Consider the following 20,954-nt stretch of genomic DNA (forward strand, 5'->3'; position numbering starts at 1 on the left):
ATTTAACTTGACTCACATGTTTACAGAGAAATAAAAATGACTGCTGGAGTTCCTTATTTTCCAATAAACCTGTGGCATCTCTCATGTTGGTTTCATGTCTGTTAAACGTGGAGTAATGCTTAGTTAAAATGGAGTTTATAAGAATGAAAAATACTGGCCCAGCAGTCATGGAAAATTTATATTTTCTCGTATTTGACCCTGTAGCCTAATTTTTTTCTTGCATGCACTTCAGTTTTTTGATTAACTTTTATACCAGTAACCAAAGCATATCAGCTATAATTTTTTAATATTAGATATTTGACACTTTGTACATCATTAGTAGAAAAATGTTGGCATGCAAAACCAATCATCCATTGACCAGATAAAGCTGTTCAATTCGGACTCTCTAAGGTTTAGTAAACAGGCCTAAAAAGTATTTACATTGCTGTAGTCAGTTTACATCTGGAGAGAGAATAATTTTTCCAGTACTATGTTGTAGGAGCAAGTGGTATTACCACTGTTTATTTAGAGTGCAACAGGATGGACTTTAAACACATGGCGAATATGAAAAGACAATGAAAGGGTTAACTAGTCAATTAGAGCTGCACTCCTTCCTACACTTCCAGTTTTGCAGATTAAAGTTTATAAAATTGGATTACATAAATTGAACGATTAGTATAATCAGTTTGGAAAATATTTGGAATTTTCTAGCCGAGGCTGAAATCAAATGCAAACACAGTGTCCATATTATGTTGCTAGTATTTCTAATTATCAGTTTGTTCTGTTTTGGATGGGATTTGATACAGGTGTCCATGCAATTTATAAATGGTGAAAATACTTGGATTGTAGAAAAATTAATTGGTTTGCTCACCAAGGATCACAGTGGAAATTTACTCCATCAAATATTTCTTTGCAAATTTTAAGAGTGAACTATTGAACTTTCTACAGAGCATAGCATGTGCATCTCCTTATGACCTTTCAGTTGAAAGCAGCTGAGGAGTGGTGGAATGTTTCCAGAGGATGATCACATGGACTTTCACACATTGAAAACTTGTTGTTTTATCTTTTAGTTATACTTTGCAGATCACGTGGCACATTTTTTTTAGAACAGCATTGATGGATTGTGCAGTTTCAGCATATGCCTGAACTGGTTGCGCATTGTTTAAGATCCTGGGACTCGACTGCATGTTTGAGTGCACACACCGTGGCCCACATATACATTAGGCCAAAGTGCATTGCAACAGATTGTTCAAGCAATTGCAGTTAATTAGTAATAGTGAGCCGCATCCCACTGCAATAGGTGATCTTTTTCCTCACATGGTTCTTTCCATTGCATGTTCACAATAAAGCATGATGTAGATTACCAATGGATCGTGTAACTGAAGTAATGAAAATATTGCACAGTTCTATGTTTATTTGTGTAGAAACAATTTTGTAGGACAAATGAGATCAACTTGCTTATTGATTACTGCTTAAAATACAAAAAGGAACCAACAGCAATATGCTAAAATGAGGCTGTTCTGTTTAAGCTGAACCAATTGATTTAAATTCCTCCCCATGCACATTATAAGAGATAAGCGGACTTATTTTCTGGTGTTGTCACTCTTTGCTAGTCAATATGAATATGAGTTGATTTTTAACAACATTGTCAATTTTGCCTTTTTGAGTGCTTCGCGAGTGTAGTACTCACCCGAGCTCACCTAACTTCTCCTTGTGCTTTTATCCTTACGTTCTTATCCCTTGAATAGATGCATACATACCAATCTAGAAAACAAGCATAAAAACTGACATAGCAATCAAAAAAACAAAAAGAACACCCATGCTTTGACGTATGTGTGTAAACAAGTATACCCAACTCACTTTACTTGTATTAGAAAGGAAGAACAAAATATATTAAAGTCTGAAAGGGGATTACAAATTGAGAAGACACAAAATTGATTATGCATGTTTATGGCATCCAGCAATTGAGTCCCCTGTCGGCGTATATTGTTGAGGTTCGCTTATAAATAATGGTGCTGGTTATACAGAAGACACAGCACCTGTGGAATTGACAACTGAAGATATTTGTAAAACCTTAGGTTACAATTATTTTGCTTTGTTTATTCTTAAAAGAAAGAAATTATTTAAAATAGCATAGAACCCATAATTGCAGCATTTTGTGCATAAGTCTAATGTGAATTTATTTTACACTATTGAAAGTAATGTCATTATGGATCAGAATGACCATCTAGCATTTTGTAGCTCTTCCATTGTCATGATTCCTCTTTCAACTGTCCACAGCCTCAGTTATAATGGCACAGATTTTGCAGTCAATGTCATCTAAGAGTGTTCGGGTTAGTAAGGGTTAATGTGGGTCTGGGGAAACAGTACCTTTCACGTTATGATGTAGAGAATCACATGCTGGTAGACCGTGTGCACAGAGAGTCTGGAAGAAGATAGCACCTAGTCAGGGCTATACCTTGGAGTTGTCTATAATTGTGAGTTGTTAATAAACACTTAATGTTCAACCATACAAGCCTCCAGACCTAATAGTGAGACACCAAGCAACGCTTACAACATGGTGTCAGCTAATGAACGAACCCGTAACTTCAAAGAAACTGGAGAAGGACTCTGGAATCTCAAGGCACGAGAAACTAAAGAAACTACAGACTGACCTGAACGAAGTGCACCTGAATTGATGACACAGCTGGAGATCACCTAAAAAGAAGCCCCATTGCTGACATAGAGGCTGAAGGGCAAAAGAAAAATCCACTGTGCAGCTGAAGGACTCCTCCAAAGCATGTGGAGGTCCATTGCCAAATCTGATTAAATGCAGAGCCAAAGGACCTAGCCAGAACACAAAAAGGGTGAGCAACATTTACTGAAAGGCTGAACTAACCTTTTCAAAATAATCAAGGCACTATTGAGGCAGAGCAATCTGATTTCCTTGATCACCACGGCCAGCCTGGGTTCAGAGTCGGCGCCAAACCACATGGCAGCCGAGCTCATTAAAAAAAAACAAAGTTTAAAATGGCAGCCAGAGCTGAGAATAGTCACTCAATCGGTTTCCCACACACCAAAAATGTACTAGCTGGCCCAAACATTTAAATTGAAGACATGCTGCAAAAAATCAATCCCTTTGAAATCAGGTCTGAGGTTGCCATAGGAGCCCGTCAAAACCCTGCAAGTATGGGAAGAAGCATTGAAAAAATGATTATTGCAATGCCATCTTGGGGGAAAAAATTAAAGCTGTACTCCCCCCATTCTGAAAGACACAGAATTGAGCGTCAGGGGGAAGAAAATTTTTAGATTACAGGAGTACATCAAGATTAAGTAGGAAATCAGAAGGAGTATAAGTTAATACATTTTACACTTGTTTAGGGTATTTGCTGATGAAGTAATCCTAATATAAGGCATTGATGAATTTTCGATCAGCTTTGATGAGGTATTAAAAGCCTTTGACAGTATTTCAAACTCCAAATTATGGAGAACGCAGACATTAAAAAAAGGTATAGAACACTCCTAATAAAACACAAAAATGACCCCAGGGCAAGGGAGACACCCAAGGTGTCAGACCACAGGGTGGTCAGACCATGTCAGCGCAATCAAGTGCACTAGCCAAAGAGTTTAGTATAGAAGTAATAAGAGGCTGAGAAGCAACTAAAAAGATTTAAAAATAGAGCTTTTGAAAAACATGGCCCAAGTGTGTGGGCAGATTTCATGTTATAACAATTCTCTGCTTCCGATGCTATAGTACCCAAACTGCAGTAGCAGGTGGCAGTGTGGAGTGAACAGATGGCTTTGAATGAAGGAAAGCTATCTGATGTAACCAAAAAGAAACAAAACCTTCAAAAAGGAAATGAAGCTGTTCCACAGGAAAGCATTTGTACCAAAGCTGAGTTGAAAGACCTCAACCAGACGTTATAGCCAGGAACAACAGCAGGTAGAAAAGGTATTTAAAGAAGTCGCTGCCCTGAAAGACTCTTTGAAGAATCAATACATGGTCCTGAGAAAGCATGAGTTAGAAAATAATATTCTGAATGCTACTTAAGATAAAGCTACGTTGGAACTATCAGTAGCGACGAAGCAATGCACTGAAGCGCAGCATGAGTTAGCAGGAGGTCAACAAGACAATAAACAGCCGAAAGAACAGCTAATCGTCCTCCAAGATCAAATATAAAAGGTGTACGTAACCCTTCAGCAGCATGAAGAAATCAAGACTGCCTTGAACAGCAGAAAAAAGTTGAGATTTTGCTGAATTATAAGAAAACTCAAGATGAAGCACTTAAGCTTCACAAAGAAAACCTGTTGAAGGACCTTCATAAGCGACATTGATCCCTCAAGTCTAAGTTTGTTCCTCTGGAAAATTACAAAGAGAAGCAAAATTAATTTAAATTCACTCTGAATTAAAATTAATTTAAAGTCACTCTGAATGAACTGAAGAACTAGTTGGCAAAGAAAACTCAGCAAATTCAATATTTCAGGAGGAAGGCAAGAGATACAAGAAAGAAACTGAAGAGCTGAAGAACCAGCTGAATGGCAAAGTGGAGGCCTTGAAAGGAATTTGCGAGTGGATATTGAAGCGGTGAGTAGGACAATTACAAAACTGAAACAAGTTAAGACTTGGCGGAGACAGACCTGGCCAACACTGATGCCAATATGAAAAACAAGGACAAAGCTTGGCGAAGACAGAGAAAGAAAAGACAGAAATAAGATTGGGAAATTAAATCCAATGCTGAAGATCAAGGAACTAGAAGGAAAAGTACTGGATGCCTCAAACTTACTGAGAACCATTGAGTTGTTGAAAAATGACATGGCTGAAATGAAAATCAAGAACATAGAATGTCATAAAAATGTTAAACGGTTGCAAGAGAAAGTTGAAGTTCTCACAAAGGAGCATGAAGAGTCTCGGAAACAACTAGCAGAAGTAAAATTAAAGAATGTGAACTTGAAGTGTAGCACACAGGAATTAAGCTCTTCTAAGGAAAAACTTTTCAGTGTAGACAACCAACTTTCACATACAAAAGATGAGTTTGCTGGACAAAAACTGATGAGAATACTGGAGTATTACCCATAAGAAGTAGGACACTTGAAAGAGGACTTGAAACGTCTAAATGATAAACTTGTGGAAGCAAATTCAACAAAGATGGATCTTCAATTATAACTTGATGAACTTCAAGAATCAGACGTCTCCACTAAGATATCGTGGAAAATGCCTAGAACAGGAAAAGGAATTACTGTTGAATGCAGAATTAACAACTAAAACTGATGAAATGTTAGAATTCCACCATGAAATGAGCAATGAAATTCTTGAACTTTGATCCAGTCTGAAGAACATGAAAGGTGAGAGGCGCAGTATGGAAGACCAAATCCAGACTTTAAAAGCAGGTAAGTAAAATTCTAAGAAACAGATTGAGGATCTAGCGAATGAATTGAAAGAGTCTAAGGAGCAGTCATTGACCATGGAAGAAAGATTCTGAAAGGAACTGAATGCCCAGGTAAAGTTGTTAAGCTTCTATAAAAGGATTTTGCAGATAACTCTGAAACAAAGGCAACTGTACTCACCAGAGTAGTTGCTGAGCTGAATGAAAAGATTCATAAGCTTGAATAATAATTGGAAAATAAAAGTGTAAACAAATATTTGAGTAAAATTGTGAAACAAGTGGAAATGAATGTTCCAATTTTGAAATCTCAACTTCCAGGAAGATCATGGTGCATCCCACAGAAAAAGAAAATCTGAGTTCTCTCCAGGAACAGAGTGAGCATTCCCTTCAGAAGGCATGGGGCAAACCCATGATGTCCGAACAAAGCAACTGGGTTGTCGATAAAGAGAAACACAACTCTAAGGAGTGCAGAAAAATGGAGACACCCAAGTATCGAAACACCGAATACTGTGATTTCAACTCCAAACCAACAAAATCTACCCAAAGTAACTGAGATTACCATTCCTCCAGATTTGACAAGAACAAGATCTGGAAGAACTGTAAAGACTCTAGATCATCTGAATTTGTAAAGTCAGAGACCTGAGGTTGGGGGGCTGGTGGCTGGGGGGGGGGGGGGGGGGGAATGGTAGAAGGGGTAACATCGAAATAAAGATTGTATTATAAATATGTTTGGCTAAAGGTTTGAGGAAGGGTAGTATAAGGGTGTTCAGGTTATTAAGGGTTAATGTGTGACCGAGGAAACTGTACCGCCCACATGATGATGTAGAGAGTCACATGATGGTAGACTGTGTACATCGAGAGTGTGGAATAAGCCAGCCTGGAGACGCTCATAGTCAGGGCTATACCTTGGAGATGTATATTGTTATGAAGTGTTAATAAATACTTAATGTTCAACCATACAAGCCTCCAGATCTTTTCGTGAGACACCACAATCCTTACAACAGTCAGAGGTAAAGAGACAGCAGTCACTGTTGTCCTCAAAGAAAGCTGCCCACAGAGATCTAGTGATCTTGGTGGCATGAGTTTCCTTTTTCCCAATGTCAGTTTGAATCTGGCACCAAGACAAAGTTAAATCCAGACACCCAGCAGTAGTGATATAATCAAGTAGGGTAAGCAGCTCATCACATTGAAGCATTCAGATAGCAAAGTAGGAAGTAAGAGCTACTGGATTTTTCACTTGTAATTGAAAATGTTACAGAATGAAATAAATAACTGCAACACATACGTGGGATTATGGTAGCAACTGAAATAACATAAACCTTTTCAAAAAATTATTTATTTTAAAAATGTGCTTTTTTTTTTCAAACCATAATGGAGAAATTTGACATTTCAGAAATATAGGTTTTTCAGTGCCAGTGAGGTTGTCCAGTGATTCTGACTTTTAAACCCCCATTATACTTAATTTATCAAAATAGAACTTTTTAAAGGGTTTTGACAATGAGACTAATAGCCTATAAAGGCAAGCTTTTTTCTATCAATTAATTATTCTACTTGATTGCACTCTTGGGGAACCATGACAAGACACTCTTGGGGGGGGAAACATAGATTCACTGACGGGAACTGTTGCCCCAGTCCCACATGAGTGCTTAATAAGCTGAGTAGTTGAGGGGAGCGAAGACATGGTAGCTAAATCTGCAGACAACATGAAGATAGTTAGGAAAGTTTGTTGTGAAGAAGACATAAGGAGTTTGCAAACGGATATAGATAAGTTGAGTGAGTGAACAAAAATCTGGCAGATGGAGTATAATGTGGGAAAATGTGAAGTTGTTCACTTTGGCAGGAAGAGTAAAAAAAGAGTATTACTTAAACGGGGAACGACACTGAAGAATTCCGAGGTGCAAAGGGATCTAGGTGTTCTCATGCATGAGTCACAAAAAGTTAGTATGCAGGTACAGCAAGTAATCAAGAAGGCTAATGGAATACTATCCTTTATTACGAGAGGAATTGAACATAAAAGTAAGGACGTTTGCTTCAGTTATACAGGGCATTGGTGACACCACATCTCAAATACTGTGCAGTTTTGGTCTCCTTATTTAAGGAAGGATGTAAATGAGTTGGAGGTGGTTCAGAGGAGGTTTACTAGATGATGCCTATAATGAGTGGGTTGTCTTATGATAGTTTGGACAGGCTCGACTTGTTTTCACTGGAGTTTCGCATAATGAGGGGTGACTTGATTGAAGTATATAAGATCCTGAATGGTCTTGACGAGGTGGACATGGAAAGGATGTTTCCTATTGTAGGTGAATCCAAAACCAGGGGGTACTGTTTTAAAATTAGGGGTTGCCCTTCTTGGACAGCGATTATGAGAATTTTTTTCTCTGAGGGTTGTGCGACTTTGGAACTCTGCCTCAGAAGGCAGAGGAAGCGGGGCCACTGAATATTTTTAAGGCAGAGGTAGATAGATTCTTAACCAAAAACAGAATTACCTGGAAAAACTCAGCAGGTCTGGCAGCATCGGCGGAGAAGAAAAAAGTTGACGTTTCGAGTCCTCATGACCCTTCGACAGAACTTGAGTTCGAGTCCAGGAAAGAGCTGAAATATAAGCTGGTTTAAGGTGTGTGTGTGGGGGCGGAGAGATAGAGAGACAGAGAGGTGGAGGTGGGGGGGTGTGGTTGTAGGGACAAACAAGCAGTGATAGAAGCAGATCATCAAAAGATGTCAACGACAATAGTACAATAGAACACATAGGTGTTAAAGTTAAAGTTGGTGATATTATCTAAACGAATGTGCTAATTAAGAATGGATGGTAGGGCACTCAAGGTATAGCTCTAGTGGGGTTTTTTTTTTATAATGGAAATAGGTGGGAAAAGGAAAATCTTTATAATTTATTGGAAAAAAAAGGAAGGGGGAAACAGAAAGGGGGTGGGGATGGGGGAGGGAGCTCACGACCTAAAGTTGTTGAATTCAATATTCAGTCCGGAAGGCTGTAAAGTCCCTAGTCGGAAGATGAGGTGTTGTTCCTCCAGTTTGCGTTGGGCTTCACTGGAACAATGAAGCAAGCCAAGGACAGACATGTGGGCAAGAGAGCAGGGTGGAGTGTTAAAATGGCAAGCAACAGGGAGGTTTGGGTCATTCTTGCGGACAGACCGCAGGTGTTGCATGGGAATCAAAGGTTATCGGGAGTAGATGGGAATGTAGAACTCAATGCAAACAGCTTGGCCACGATCTTATTGAATGGAAGAGCAGGATCGAGGGGCCAAATGGCCTGCCTCTGCTCCTGTTTTGTATTTCATATAACTTCCAGATTTCCACATTTAACCACACACATACGGACTATAAAGCTTGCTGTCAGTTTCAGAGAAGTAGTGACGGTGATTGCCAACAGTTTCACCATCATTACTAACACAAAATTGGGGCCATTCTGACAGAAGCAACATGACTTAATTTTGGTTTAATGTTATTGATGCAGTCTCAACTAAGTTGTTCATGTGAGGTACTTCCATACCTTGAGGTAAAATTTTACAGCCAGTAATTCAAACTATTCTTGCATGCTTCTATTTTACTCAGAACCATGCAAAGGATCAAGTTTGAGAATGTAAAGAGTGAAAAATATGAATTGTTTTTTTAAAATAAAATTGGTTTCGGATGAAATTATGGTAGTTGCATTCAATAACATATTCTGACATTCTGTAATCAGATATTAGTGAGGTAAGTAGTTATTACAATTTCCTGTTCTTAAGTGGTAAAATCAATCAGAATTTTACCCTCCTAAGAATTATACAAAAAAATGTGTTTTGTTTCATTATTTAGGAGAAGATGTTTGGTCATATGCAAAGAAGTTACCACACTTATTTGAACAAGGTGGAGTGTTCTATAGCACAATGAAGAAAGACGTAGGTAAGGTGAATCGTGTTACATTTTTCATCATTTTATAGATCCTCATTTAATAGGAAAAAGTACATCATTTTTCCAAGTGGAAATAATATGCCTCTGCTACAAAAATGACTGCTCTACCAGTGCCACTTATAGATAGCTGCTGGGAGACATGATGTACCAACTGGCTGAATGCCATTATATAATTTATTTTATTTGCAGTTGCACCCTGCAAGAAAATGCTGTGGTCTTCATATGGAGGCTTTCTGATTATATTAACAGGGATTGTGAACTGAGATATGTATAAGGTTGCATTTTTTTTCAATCTGATGGTTTTGAGCACTGGAACTGCAGTGCATAGCAATACTGCACAACTCATTTCCTCATTGAGTTTTATGTTCTTTTAACTACTTCTGTTTAATAAATGCAAATTCTCAATACTTTTTGAACTAATTTCATGCACATCTTTTTCTATATTGAAAAACATCAAAATAATTCTGAGTGGAGGGAAGGTTAGTAGAGCATTTTCACACTGAAGTTATTGAGGAACCTTATAGTTGCCACTTAGGCAATTAAAATATGTATTTTATCAACTGAGCAATCATCTAAATGAATGTTTAAAGCTTGTTACTACTTCATTGACACACAACAGAACCAGAAGAGCATTGTTAACCTATTTTCTGATTAATAAAAAGGCAAAGGTGACTAATTCTTAGCTTAGTTCATTGCATTGGCGTAAGACTTTAGTGAACTGACAGAGCACAGAAACAGGCCATTTATTTTGCACCGACTCCACTCTCCTGAAGTTGGGAACTCTAAACTGGGTACAGTTGGAAGTCATATAACATCATCTTCATATCAACCATACTTCTTCTTTTAATGCCATCTATAAATTTTGCTAGATTCTAAAAACTGACTCCTGTTCGCATCACTGCAGTCTGGAAAAAGATCTAATAGTCACTAGTATATATTTTCTGCCCTTGAACAAACTTCCTATTCACGCTGCAGTATTCTCTTGAATATTATGTAATTTAATTTTATTGACATACTTCCTGTGCAGCACCATTTGAAATCTACATACGCAATATCCACCGCACTTCCATTATCAGTACACCTATTTCTGTTAAATTTGTCAAACCTGGTTTGCCTTCTATAAATCTGTGCCATCTATTTTTAATTAGCCTGTGCCTTTCCAGTGCATATTTACTTTATTCTACAGTATGGCTTCTAGAGGCTTACCGTTAGATCGACTGGTCTATTCTTGCCTGTGTTGTTCCTTTTTGAACATTTCTAAACTTCAAATTGTAGAACGTTACAGCACAAAAGGGAGGCCATTTGCCTCTGCTGGCTCTTTGAAAGAGTTGCCCATTTTTGTCCCATGCCCCAGCATATAATAACCCCAAAAGCCTGCTACTTGGTCCTCTTCTAGTGCATGTCCAATTGTCTTTTGAAAGTTCCCAAGGATTCTACCTCTATCACCCTTTTAGGTAATGCGTTCCAGAGTCAAATAATTCTCTGTGATAAAAAGTTTTCCCCTTTCCCCTCTAATTCCTTTGCTAATTATTTTAAATCCCAGGTTATTGACCCACTTGCCAGAGCAAATGGTATCTCACTATTTGCTCTACCAAACCCCTTATAATTTAGAATACCTCTATCAAGCCTATCTTCTTTGCTCTAAGAAGAACAATCACAGCTTTTTCAATCTCTCCATGTAAGTGAAGTCCCTTATTCCCAGTTATCGTCCTGGTGAACCTCTTAAGTAACCTGTCCAAAACCTTGACATGCTTCCTCGTGTGGTGCCCAGAATTGTATTGTATTCCAGCTGAGGCCGAACCAGAGATTTGTAAAGATACAGCATGACTTCCTTGTTTTTATATTCAATGCCCCTATTTACAATGCCAGATATCCCATTTGCTTTTTAACTGCCTGATCATTTTGCCCTGCCACCTTCAAACATTTGGAAGATGCACCCTCCCTCAATATAATATCATTTAGTTTTTTTTATTTTCTCCTTGATATTCATTCATGTTACTAGTTCTAGATTGGTGTATTCTTTTTCAAGTTTAATTTAATTTGAACTTCTCTCCTCATCCAAGGAGCTCCAGCTTTTGCTGCACCGTTTTACTTGTGGGAATAAAGCTATTTTATTTTTTAAATCTGCGCTTTTGCTGTCTGCTTGGATCTCATTGTTTATTTTTCTACACAGTTACTGGAAAAGATGCCATTTTTGAAGCAGCAAGATATTATAATTTATAAAAGTTGAAAAAACTCCCAAGACTCCCATTTCGTTTTATAAATCAGTTATTTGGTAGATGTAATGCAATAGGTACCAATGTTGACTATTTTTACACATTTGATTATATATAATCCAATTCTGCTCCAAAGTTTTTGAGCTCAAATGGGTTGGTTTTATATGTAAAGTAAAGGTATGAAGGTTTTGATTTTTTTTTTTGTTTTATTCATGCTGATGCTTTCAGTATTTCTTAATTTTGTTTTTATTTGATTTTATATATTTTATAACTGTTGTCTTCTTTCCTTAATCTAAAATAATTCAATTTTGTCATTTTGTTGTTAACTTTCATCGTCACTTATCTAAGGCAAAACTTTGACTTTTTAACCTCTATTAATATTACCAGCCTTGGGTATATAGTGCACACTTTCTGTAAGCATCACATTTATTTCCTGTGGTCAACACACTTACTTCCTGTCACATTCTATCACAAATTGACTCAGAGAAACAGCGAGAAATTTGAATGCTAAGGTTAGGGAATCTTCAAGTCAAAAATAAGGAATTTGGCTGGAAAACCACAAATGAGAAATTGGTAAGGACTTATGAAAACATCAATTTTGAATATTCAAGAAAACCCAGGGAGATGATAAACCAATTGAAAAGTAATTTTTGAAGAAAAAAATTCTACTTTTTTTCTCCCACAGTAACTGAAAATTCCAATGTCCCAAATTAGGATTGTAACTTAGGAGATATTAAAAGTTTATATTTTTCACATTGATATTAGTTTCAACTATAAAGTTGTCTTTGATTGCCTACGTTCAGTTCAAGACATTTGGTTCTCCCAAAAACCTGAACTTGGTCTACTTATTTTTGTCCAGAGTTGTTTCTCAGTCAACTAAAGGTAGAACCTACGGCAAGTGAATGCAGTGCACTTTTCATTTTTGTAGCATGTGTCGGTAATATTTTGTCAGCCAGACCTGTAAAACATTTCCTTTGAGCCTCATTGGTATCTTGTTATTCTGAAAGCAATTAGGAAAAAAATGGCATGTGGTCCTTTATTGCAAGGGTGTTAGGGTTCAAAAACAAGAAAGCCTTACACAATTATATAGGGCTTTGGTGAGACCACATCTGGAGTACTGTGTTTAATTTTGGTCTCAGTGTCTAAGGAAGGATATGCTTGCCTTGGTGATACAGCAAAAGTTCACTATACCCATTCCTGGGATGATGGAGGCTGCGTAAATTGAGCCTATACTCCCTGGAGTTTAAAAGAATGAGAAGTGATCTCACTGAAGCATATAAAATTCTGTAGGGGCTTGATAGGCTAGACACTAAAATGTTGTTTCCCTTGTGAAAAATTTAGAACACGGGCACAGGCTTAGAATAAGGTGTGAATCATTTAAGACTGAAATGAGGGGAAATTCTTCACACACAGGCTTGTGACTATTTGGAATGGTCTATCCAAGAGGATTGTGGATCCTCCGGCTTTCAGTATATTCAAGACAGATCGATAGATTTTTGGTTTCTCAGGGATTCAGGGATATGGGAAGCGAAGTGAAGTTGAGGCAGAGATCAGCCATGATCATATTGAATGGTGACGCAGGCTCGTTGGGCAGAATGGTCTACTCCTGCTCCTATTTCTTATGTTCTTATGTTAGTATGAATTACATATCTGCAGCAGCTTTTATTTATCTTCAAATTCCAAACAATAAATTATTTAATTTTTCATTACAAGTATAAATTGTTTCTTTATGCATAACAATCTTTTAGTTTGTGAGGTTTTTGAAATTGATTTGAATACAAACTGGTTGATGAATTTGAGGATGTTCCAACTCATTTTAAATAAAAACTGTTAACTTCACTTTTTAATTTCAAAAAGTGTCAAGCTGAGAAAAATATTTTCTAGGAATTTCCTTGGAGCTGTTCCCACTCCGCTGCCGTAACTTTGCCAGAAGTGCGACAGAAACCCATCCATAATGGGAGAAGTGGACAGAGATGCACTGTCCTTACATATAATTTGTTTGCCCAACTGCCATAAGAGAGAACACTAATTAATGCCATTCAGTGTAATATTTTGGAAGCTATGCAAGATAGTATAATTGTTGTATATTAACCTAATAAAGCTCACCGTTATGTTACTTTTTAACCAAAATATATTTCAGAACTCTTACTGCCGGCAAATATTATTCTCTGGGGTAATTTCTGTAAATGGTTGAAATTGACTAATTCTGGCCATTCATCGCGGATATTGGTTAAAGGCCTTCTCCCAAGCCCCCACTCCTTGTTTGCTCTCTTCCACCCTGATTGAACTCTCTTCCTTTCTGCTCCACTTTTCCCCTCATTATTGTCTCCCACACTCTGTCTTTCAGGACTGGAGCTTGAGTTCTGCTCTATTCCAAGGATTTGAATTTGTTATGTGGGTTGTGGAGTTATAGTTTCTCAGTATCACATTCTGTGTGTGTAATTTATGGGGATTGTAGTTTTTATGCTTCTAGAATACCCAGAATGCACAGGCATAATTTATCACCCTCTTCCCAGGTTGGTTAGAAAAAAAAATCTTTACACAGAGCGTGGTTGGAATATGGAATTCACTTCCACAAACTATTGGTGAAGCAGACTCCAATATTACCACAGTGTCTACCTTCTAAAAAATATTTAATTGGCTGTAAGGCACTATGTAAAGACAAGTTCTTTTTTCCAAGTCCATTAATTAATTTAAATGGGAATTAGATAATTGCACGACAGAATGGACTCTTTCATGGTTTTGGATGTGAACAGAAGAGTGTGATTAGACTGGGTGGCTAGAAGATTTAGTGAGTTGAATAAAGCATTGTTTGGTTTTATTAAACATGGCTACTAAGGCACTAGGTATATAGATAACAACCATGATGCACAAGTTATGGGACAAATGGCCTCAATCTTCCAAGAGTTCCTTGCACTAGTTGGAGGTGAGAATGGAGGAGACGGGGTGAGGGATTTAGTAAGCCATTTTGTAGTGGAGAAGAGAAGCCGGGAGGTTATCTTCACATTCCAGGATGACCTGAATATTGAACAGTTTTGGCAGAGGAGAGAAAGACCTAATAGAGCTTTATGTGAGAGATCTGGTGATGCATGGTTAATGCAGTTATATGCCACAAACATTCAAACCCTTAAAATTAAGGGAGCGGAAGGCCATACCAGGGTGTTTCTATCAGTATTTGATTAATATGCCAATTAAATTTGTTCATTGAACCACTATTTAAATGCAAATTAGGTTTATAGTTGTAGTAACCTGCACCCCATTGGACATCTATTAGCATTGTTTATTAATTGTCACTAGTGCTCTCCCCTGTGTTTTGTTTTTGAAAAAAAAGGATTTTGCATTTTTGTAGAGATGCTACATTGAAACGCACAAGTGAAAATTCATTGATGCTAGTAAAATTACATTTTTCTTCAATTACAGTGCAATGATTTTTTTGAAATGGAGATCCTAAACATTAAAAATCAAAATATGCAGACGCTGGAAATCAAATAAAAACGTAAAATGCTGGAAATAGTCAGTAGGTCAGGCAGCACCTGTGGAGAGAGAAACAAGAGTTCATGTTTCAGGTTGATGCCCTTTAATCAGAACTGGGAAAAGTTAGAAATGTAATAGGTTTTAAGTAAGTAAAATGTGGGAGGGTGGAAAACAATAAAAGGGAAGGCCTGTGATAAGGTGGAAAACATGAGCGAAAGCGTTGGTGGTGCAAGGCCAAGGAGGAATGTTAATGAGACACATACAGTAAAGAGACAAAATATGTGTTCAACAGAGGTGTGAATTGCAAAGTAATGAACTGCTTCCATCCAAAAACACAAACAAGAGAGTTAAAACCAAAATCTTCTTGTCCAGTCTCTTCACACTTACATCCGCGACTCTTCCGATGTCCCACCGTCACTTTAACACTTTTCAATGTCCTGGCTCTAACCATCTCAATCACCATGGACAGCCGATCCCTCTAAACTTCTATCCTCCACCAGGAAGGTCTGAGGGCTCTCCACTTCTTCCTTAAATGGGGACCCAATCAGTCTCCGCCAGCACCACCCCTCCTCTGCCTGATTGAACTTGTTTTCACTCTGAAAAATTTCGTCTTCAAATCAGTTCATTTCCTCCAAATAAAAGATGTTTGCTATGAGTAGCCGTATGGGTCCTAACTTCGCCTGCCTTTTTGTGGGATATAAGGAATATTTCCTGTTCCAGTCCTACTCAGATTCCCTCCTCACCTCTTTTTTCTGGTATATTGATGACTATATCATTGCAGTCTCCCGTTCTCACCCTGAACTGGAAAATGTCATTAACTTTGTTTCCAATCTCCACCCTTCTCTCTCGTTCACATGGTCCATCTTCCCTTCCACAATTTCTCTGTCTCCATTTCTGGGTTTGGTCTTTTGACTAAAATTTGCACCAAGCCCACCTACTCTCTCAGATACCTCAATTACAATTCCTTCCATCCGCTTCCTGTAAGGGTTTCATTCCATTCTCCAAATTCCTGCATTTCCATCGCATCTGTTCTGATGATGCAACCTTGCATACCAGCACTTTTGATATGTCTTCCTTTTCCTCAACCGCGAATTTCCTCCCATTGTGGTTGACAGGGTCCTTAACCAAATCCATCCCATTTCCCACACTTCTGCTCTCATCCTCTCCCATTCCTTCCAGAACCATGATAGGATTCCCCTTGTCTCAACCTTCCACGCCACCATCCTTCCTATTTAATTGGTCGTCCTCTGCCATTTCCACCATGTCCAGCGTGATACCACCACCAAGCCGACCTTCCCCTCCTCTTTCATGCAAGAGCATGAAATACAATACTTGCCCTTTTACTTCCTCTCCCCCCTCCTCACTGTCTTTGGCCCCAGACGTCCATCCTGGTGAACAGCCATTTATGTGTACTTTTAGTTTATTATATTATATTCGCTGCTCTCAATGTGGTCTGCTGTACATTGGGAAAACCAAATACAGATTGGGTGACTGCTTTGCTGAACACCTTCGTTCAATCCAGAAGCTTGACCTCAAGCTTCCAGCTGCCTGTCATTTTAATTGTCCACCTTGCTGTCACACTGACTTCTATGTTATCAGTCTTCTAGTGAAGCTTGAGCAACTTCTCCTTCAACTCCACTCATTTTCCGATTAGGCACTTTACAGCCTTCCAAGCTCAACTTTGAGTTCAACAATTTTAGACCATAACCCCTGCCTCCATTATGTCTTTTAATTCTTTGCAGGTTTTAGTTTAGCTCCTTTTTTACTGTTTCAGCATTTGGATGGCAGCTATCCATCATTCAGCCAATCACACCTCTTCTAGACACCTCTTTTATTTCTTTACTTTTCCCATTACTATTCCCTTTGGCCTTGCGCCACCACCTCATTTGTCATTTAATCTCCCCTGTCTTCCGCCTCATTAGAAACCTTCACTTTCATTCTTTTTCCTTCCCTCCCCCTCTTTCACCTGGTTAAAACCTATTACATTTCTAATGTTTTCCATTTCTGATGAAAGATCATCCATCCAAAATGTTTCTGTCTCCCAGATGCTGTCAGACCCCTGAATATTTTTTGGTTTAATATCGTAGGTATTAGTTTGTTTTAAAACTATATTAACAGACGCTAAAATGTTCTTCTTGGTGTTCATTCTTTTGCACAGGTTTGGCAGATGGCAAGCACTTTACTCTCCCCCATCTTCCTGGTAAGACATTTGTGTATAATGGAACAGACGATAGGCTGGAGCTGTGCATTGACCCAGCAGGGCACATCCCTATTGGTCCTGACATTGACAATTTGATCAAAGAGGCCTTAAGTCAATTACGGTCTGAGGGAGGGTCAAGAAGTAGGGAAGGAAGTCCTTCCTCACATGGAGGGATGAAACTTGGCAGTGGAGGAGTGGTGCGAAAAAAATCTGAACAAATGCCAAATGTCACAGCTTTTCAAGGAAAAGGCCATTCCCTTGGAACTGCTTCAAGTAGCCCACAGTTGGAGCAGAGGCATAGCAGGGAAATGCAAGTGCCTAGGAAACCAAGCACTGGTAGTTCTTTGGGAACAGATCTTAGTTATGGTATTAGCAGGTCTAGTCCCAAACATGGGGCATCCCCACCCAAGTCCAGCAGTGGGGATAGTCAGCTAATACGAATGGCACCAGGTTTTGTAACAATGAGAGACGGTAGGCAACTTGACCCCAATTTAATTGAAGCACAACGTAAAAAGTTGCAGGAGATGGTATCTTCCATTCAAGCCTCCATGGATAAACACTTGAAGGATCAAAATGCAGAACAATCAATACCTAATGAAGTCCCTGAATCAAAAGTACATTCTCCAACTTCCTCAGTTCAATTAATAATGAGAACTGAAAGCCTTCAAACTGATGCACTGGAGCCACCATCAATCACTCCACAAGCAGGTGACAATGAGAATTTGAGCATGGAAACAACATCTGTTGGTGTGGAACTGCTATCCCATCCATCTGTACCATCCAGCAAGGCGCAGAATGGAAACCTTTTGAATGAAGACCTTGAAGAAATGGAAAGTCAGGAAATAGAGGGGACAATTGAACCAATGGATCACTCTTGACTTCATGTAAAAATGGATACTATGAAGCTTGGTGAGTCTGAAATAAGACATTATAAGTTCTTTACAACTACAGAATATTTCACTGTTGGAGAGGTAAAAGAAATGAAATGAATAACACTGTTTTTGGAACAACTATTTAGAAATCTGTGTCCTTCAAACGCTTTTTCTGTAAGCTGAAGGAGAGGTATGGAGGAAAATGTCAATTAAAATACTGATATAGTGTATCTGGTTATTATGGAAACATTAGATATTCATCAATCAACCATCACCTTGCACACTGGAAGTCAATGCCTAATGCAGTCAGTCTTCAGGTGAAGCCGATTAGAAAGGGAACAGCAATTGGACCAGGGCACACAGATGTAATTCCTTTGCTATTTGAACCTCATATCCGTCCTTATTTTGATATAATACTTATATTTTTAAATTAATATTTCCAAAATGTAATGCTATTTGGGAAGTAGAAAATTAGAATTGGTTGGAACTAGGAGTTTCTCTGCAGTATAGATTGAGAAGCTAGGAGATGAAAATCTGACGTCCAACAAATGTGTCTGTGGTGGGAGGGTGTAATTGCCAGTATACCTAGACAATTTCCCTTACAAATATAGAATAAATAGAATTTGTAATTGGAAAAGTTGACTCAATGCAGGGGGAGGTAAGATTGCTAATGCATTTCCTTAGACAAAACCAATAATGGCAAAAGTTTGGCACAAAATGCATTTCAAAAATGTGACAACGGGAAGACAGGTTTTGTAGACTGGGCATAGATGCAAATATAGAATTGTGGGGTTTGGGGAGAGAGCAATGCAAATATGTTTGTTATCACAATACAGATTACTCCATTCCTTCAAACACATATATCACACGAAGGTTTTAAGAAGCCAGAAACTGTGTGATTCCCCCAAGTGTAGGGAAAATAACAGTTCATTTAAAATAGGGCAACATTATCCATGTCTACAACTTTAATTTCATGTGTTTATGTAAAAGTAGGAATTGCTGTACAAAGAGGTAAACACATTTCAGATTTGGATGGTGTTTCTCTAAGCCTCTTGAGCTGTCTTATTATATCTTGTGAACCAATTTGGTATCTAATTGAAATAAAAGGCATACAATGCTGTGAAGATTAGTGGCAGGCCAGAAATTGGAAAAAAAAATAGAAACCAAGAAAAGATGACTAAAAAGTAAATAGAGGAGAAATTAGAATATAAGAGTAAACTAGCAAGAAATATAAAAACAGACAATAGAGCTTCTACAAGTATATACAAAGGAAGAGAGCAGCTAAAGTAAATATTGGTCCTTTAGAGGAAGAGACGAGGGAATTAATGATGGGAAACGAGGAAGTCACAGACTTTGAACAAGTATTTTCTATCTGTTTGCATGGTAGAAGACACAAAAAGCATCCCAAGAACAGTAGAAAATCAAGGGGCAAAAGGGAGGGAGGAACTTAAACAATCATTATCACTAGACAAAAAGTACTTTGAAAACTAATGGGACTAAAGGCAGACAAGTGCCCTGGGTCTGATGGCTGCATCTTAGGTTCTTAAAAGAAGTGGATGCAAAAATAGTGAACGCATTGGTTGTAATCTTCCAAAGTTCTCTATATTCTAGAAAGATCCCAACAGCTTGGAAAACCACAAATGTAACTCCTCTATTCAAGAAAGGAAGGAGACAGAAACTCTAGACCAGATAGCCTAACATCTGTCTTTGGTAAAATGCTGGAATTGATTATTAAGGAACTCGTAGCAGGCTATTTAGAAAATCATAATATAATCTGGCAGAGACATGTTTTTATGAAAGGAAAATTGTGTTTGACTAATTTGGTTTTTTTGAGGATGTAATGAGCAGGGTGGATAAAAGGAAACCAGTAGATGTAGTGCATTTGGATTTCCAATAGGCTTTTGATAAAAGGTTACTACATGAGATATGAGCTGATAGTGTTGGGATATTATAATCACATGATTAAAGGATTGGCTAATGAACAGGAAACAGGGTCATTCTTAAGTTGGCAAACTTTAGCTAGTGGGGTGCCACAGGGATCAGTGCTCAACTATTTACACTGTCCCTTCATCCAAGTCATTAATATAGAAAGTATTGTAGCTAAGTTTGTTGATGACACAAAGATTGGTAGGAAAACAAGTTGTGGTGAGGACACAACCGGTCTATAGCTCTGAAATGGGATATAGATAGGTTAAATGAGTGGGCAAAAATTTGGCAGATGGAGTATATTGTGGGAAAATGGGAGACTGTCCACTTTGGTAGGAAGAATAGAAAAGAAGAATATTATTTAAATGTAGAGAGACTACAAAATGCTGCGGTGCAGCAAGATATACGGGATTCACAAAAAATTAGCATTTGGATACAAGTAAATAGGAAGGCAAATGGAATGTTGGCCTTATTGCAAGTGGAGTATAAAAGTCGGAAAGCCTTGCTAGAACTGCACGGGGCATTGTTGCAACCATCGGGTAGAGTACTGTGTACAGTTTTAGTCACCTTATTCAAGGAGGGATATACGTGCATTGGAGACAGTTCAGAGAAGGCTCACTAAGTTGATCCCTGGGATGAAGGGCTTGTCTTATGAGGAAAGGTTGAGCAGGTTGGGCCTATACATTGGCATTTAGAAGAATGAGAGGCCATCTTATTGAAACATATAAGATTCTGAGGGGGCTTGATAGGATAGATGCTGAGAAGATATTTTCCCTCATGGGATATCTAGAACAGGGGGCACAGTTTCAGAATAAGGGTCTCTTATTTAAACCACAGATGGGAAGAAATGTCTTCTCTCAGGGATTTATTAATCTTTGGAATTCTCTATCCTATGGAGCACTGAGGGTTGGGCCATTGAATATATTCAAGATTGAGTTAGTTTTTGATCTTAAAGGGAGTTAAGGATTATGGGAGACAGGCAGGAAAGTCGAGTTGATGCCACAATCAGATTAGACAT

The 20,954-nt window shown here is 38.2% G+C and overlaps 1 protein-coding gene across 1 annotated transcript in view; it reads left to right on the forward strand.

Annotated features, from left to right (window-relative positions):
* The window catches only part of vcpip1 (valosin containing protein (p97)/p47 complex interacting protein 1), a 50,150-nt gene that overhangs the window by 25,155 nt on the left and 4,041 nt on the right, over positions 1 to 20,954 (forward strand). The window contains exons 2-3 of the mRNA XM_041189887.1: positions 9,153 to 9,239; positions 17,097 to 18,047. Coding sequence (XP_041045821.1) covers positions 9,153 to 9,239; positions 17,097 to 18,016 — 1,007 coding nt within the window. The 3' untranslated portion in view covers positions 18,017 to 18,047. The remainder of the gene's footprint in view (positions 1 to 9,152; positions 9,240 to 17,096; positions 18,048 to 20,954) is intronic.

Source organism: Carcharodon carcharias, chromosome 6 (assembly GCF_017639515.1).
Source record: "Carcharodon carcharias isolate sCarCar2 chromosome 6, sCarCar2.pri, whole genome shotgun sequence".
Classification (NCBI taxonomy): Eukaryota; Metazoa; Chordata; class Chondrichthyes; order Lamniformes; family Lamnidae; genus Carcharodon; species Carcharodon carcharias.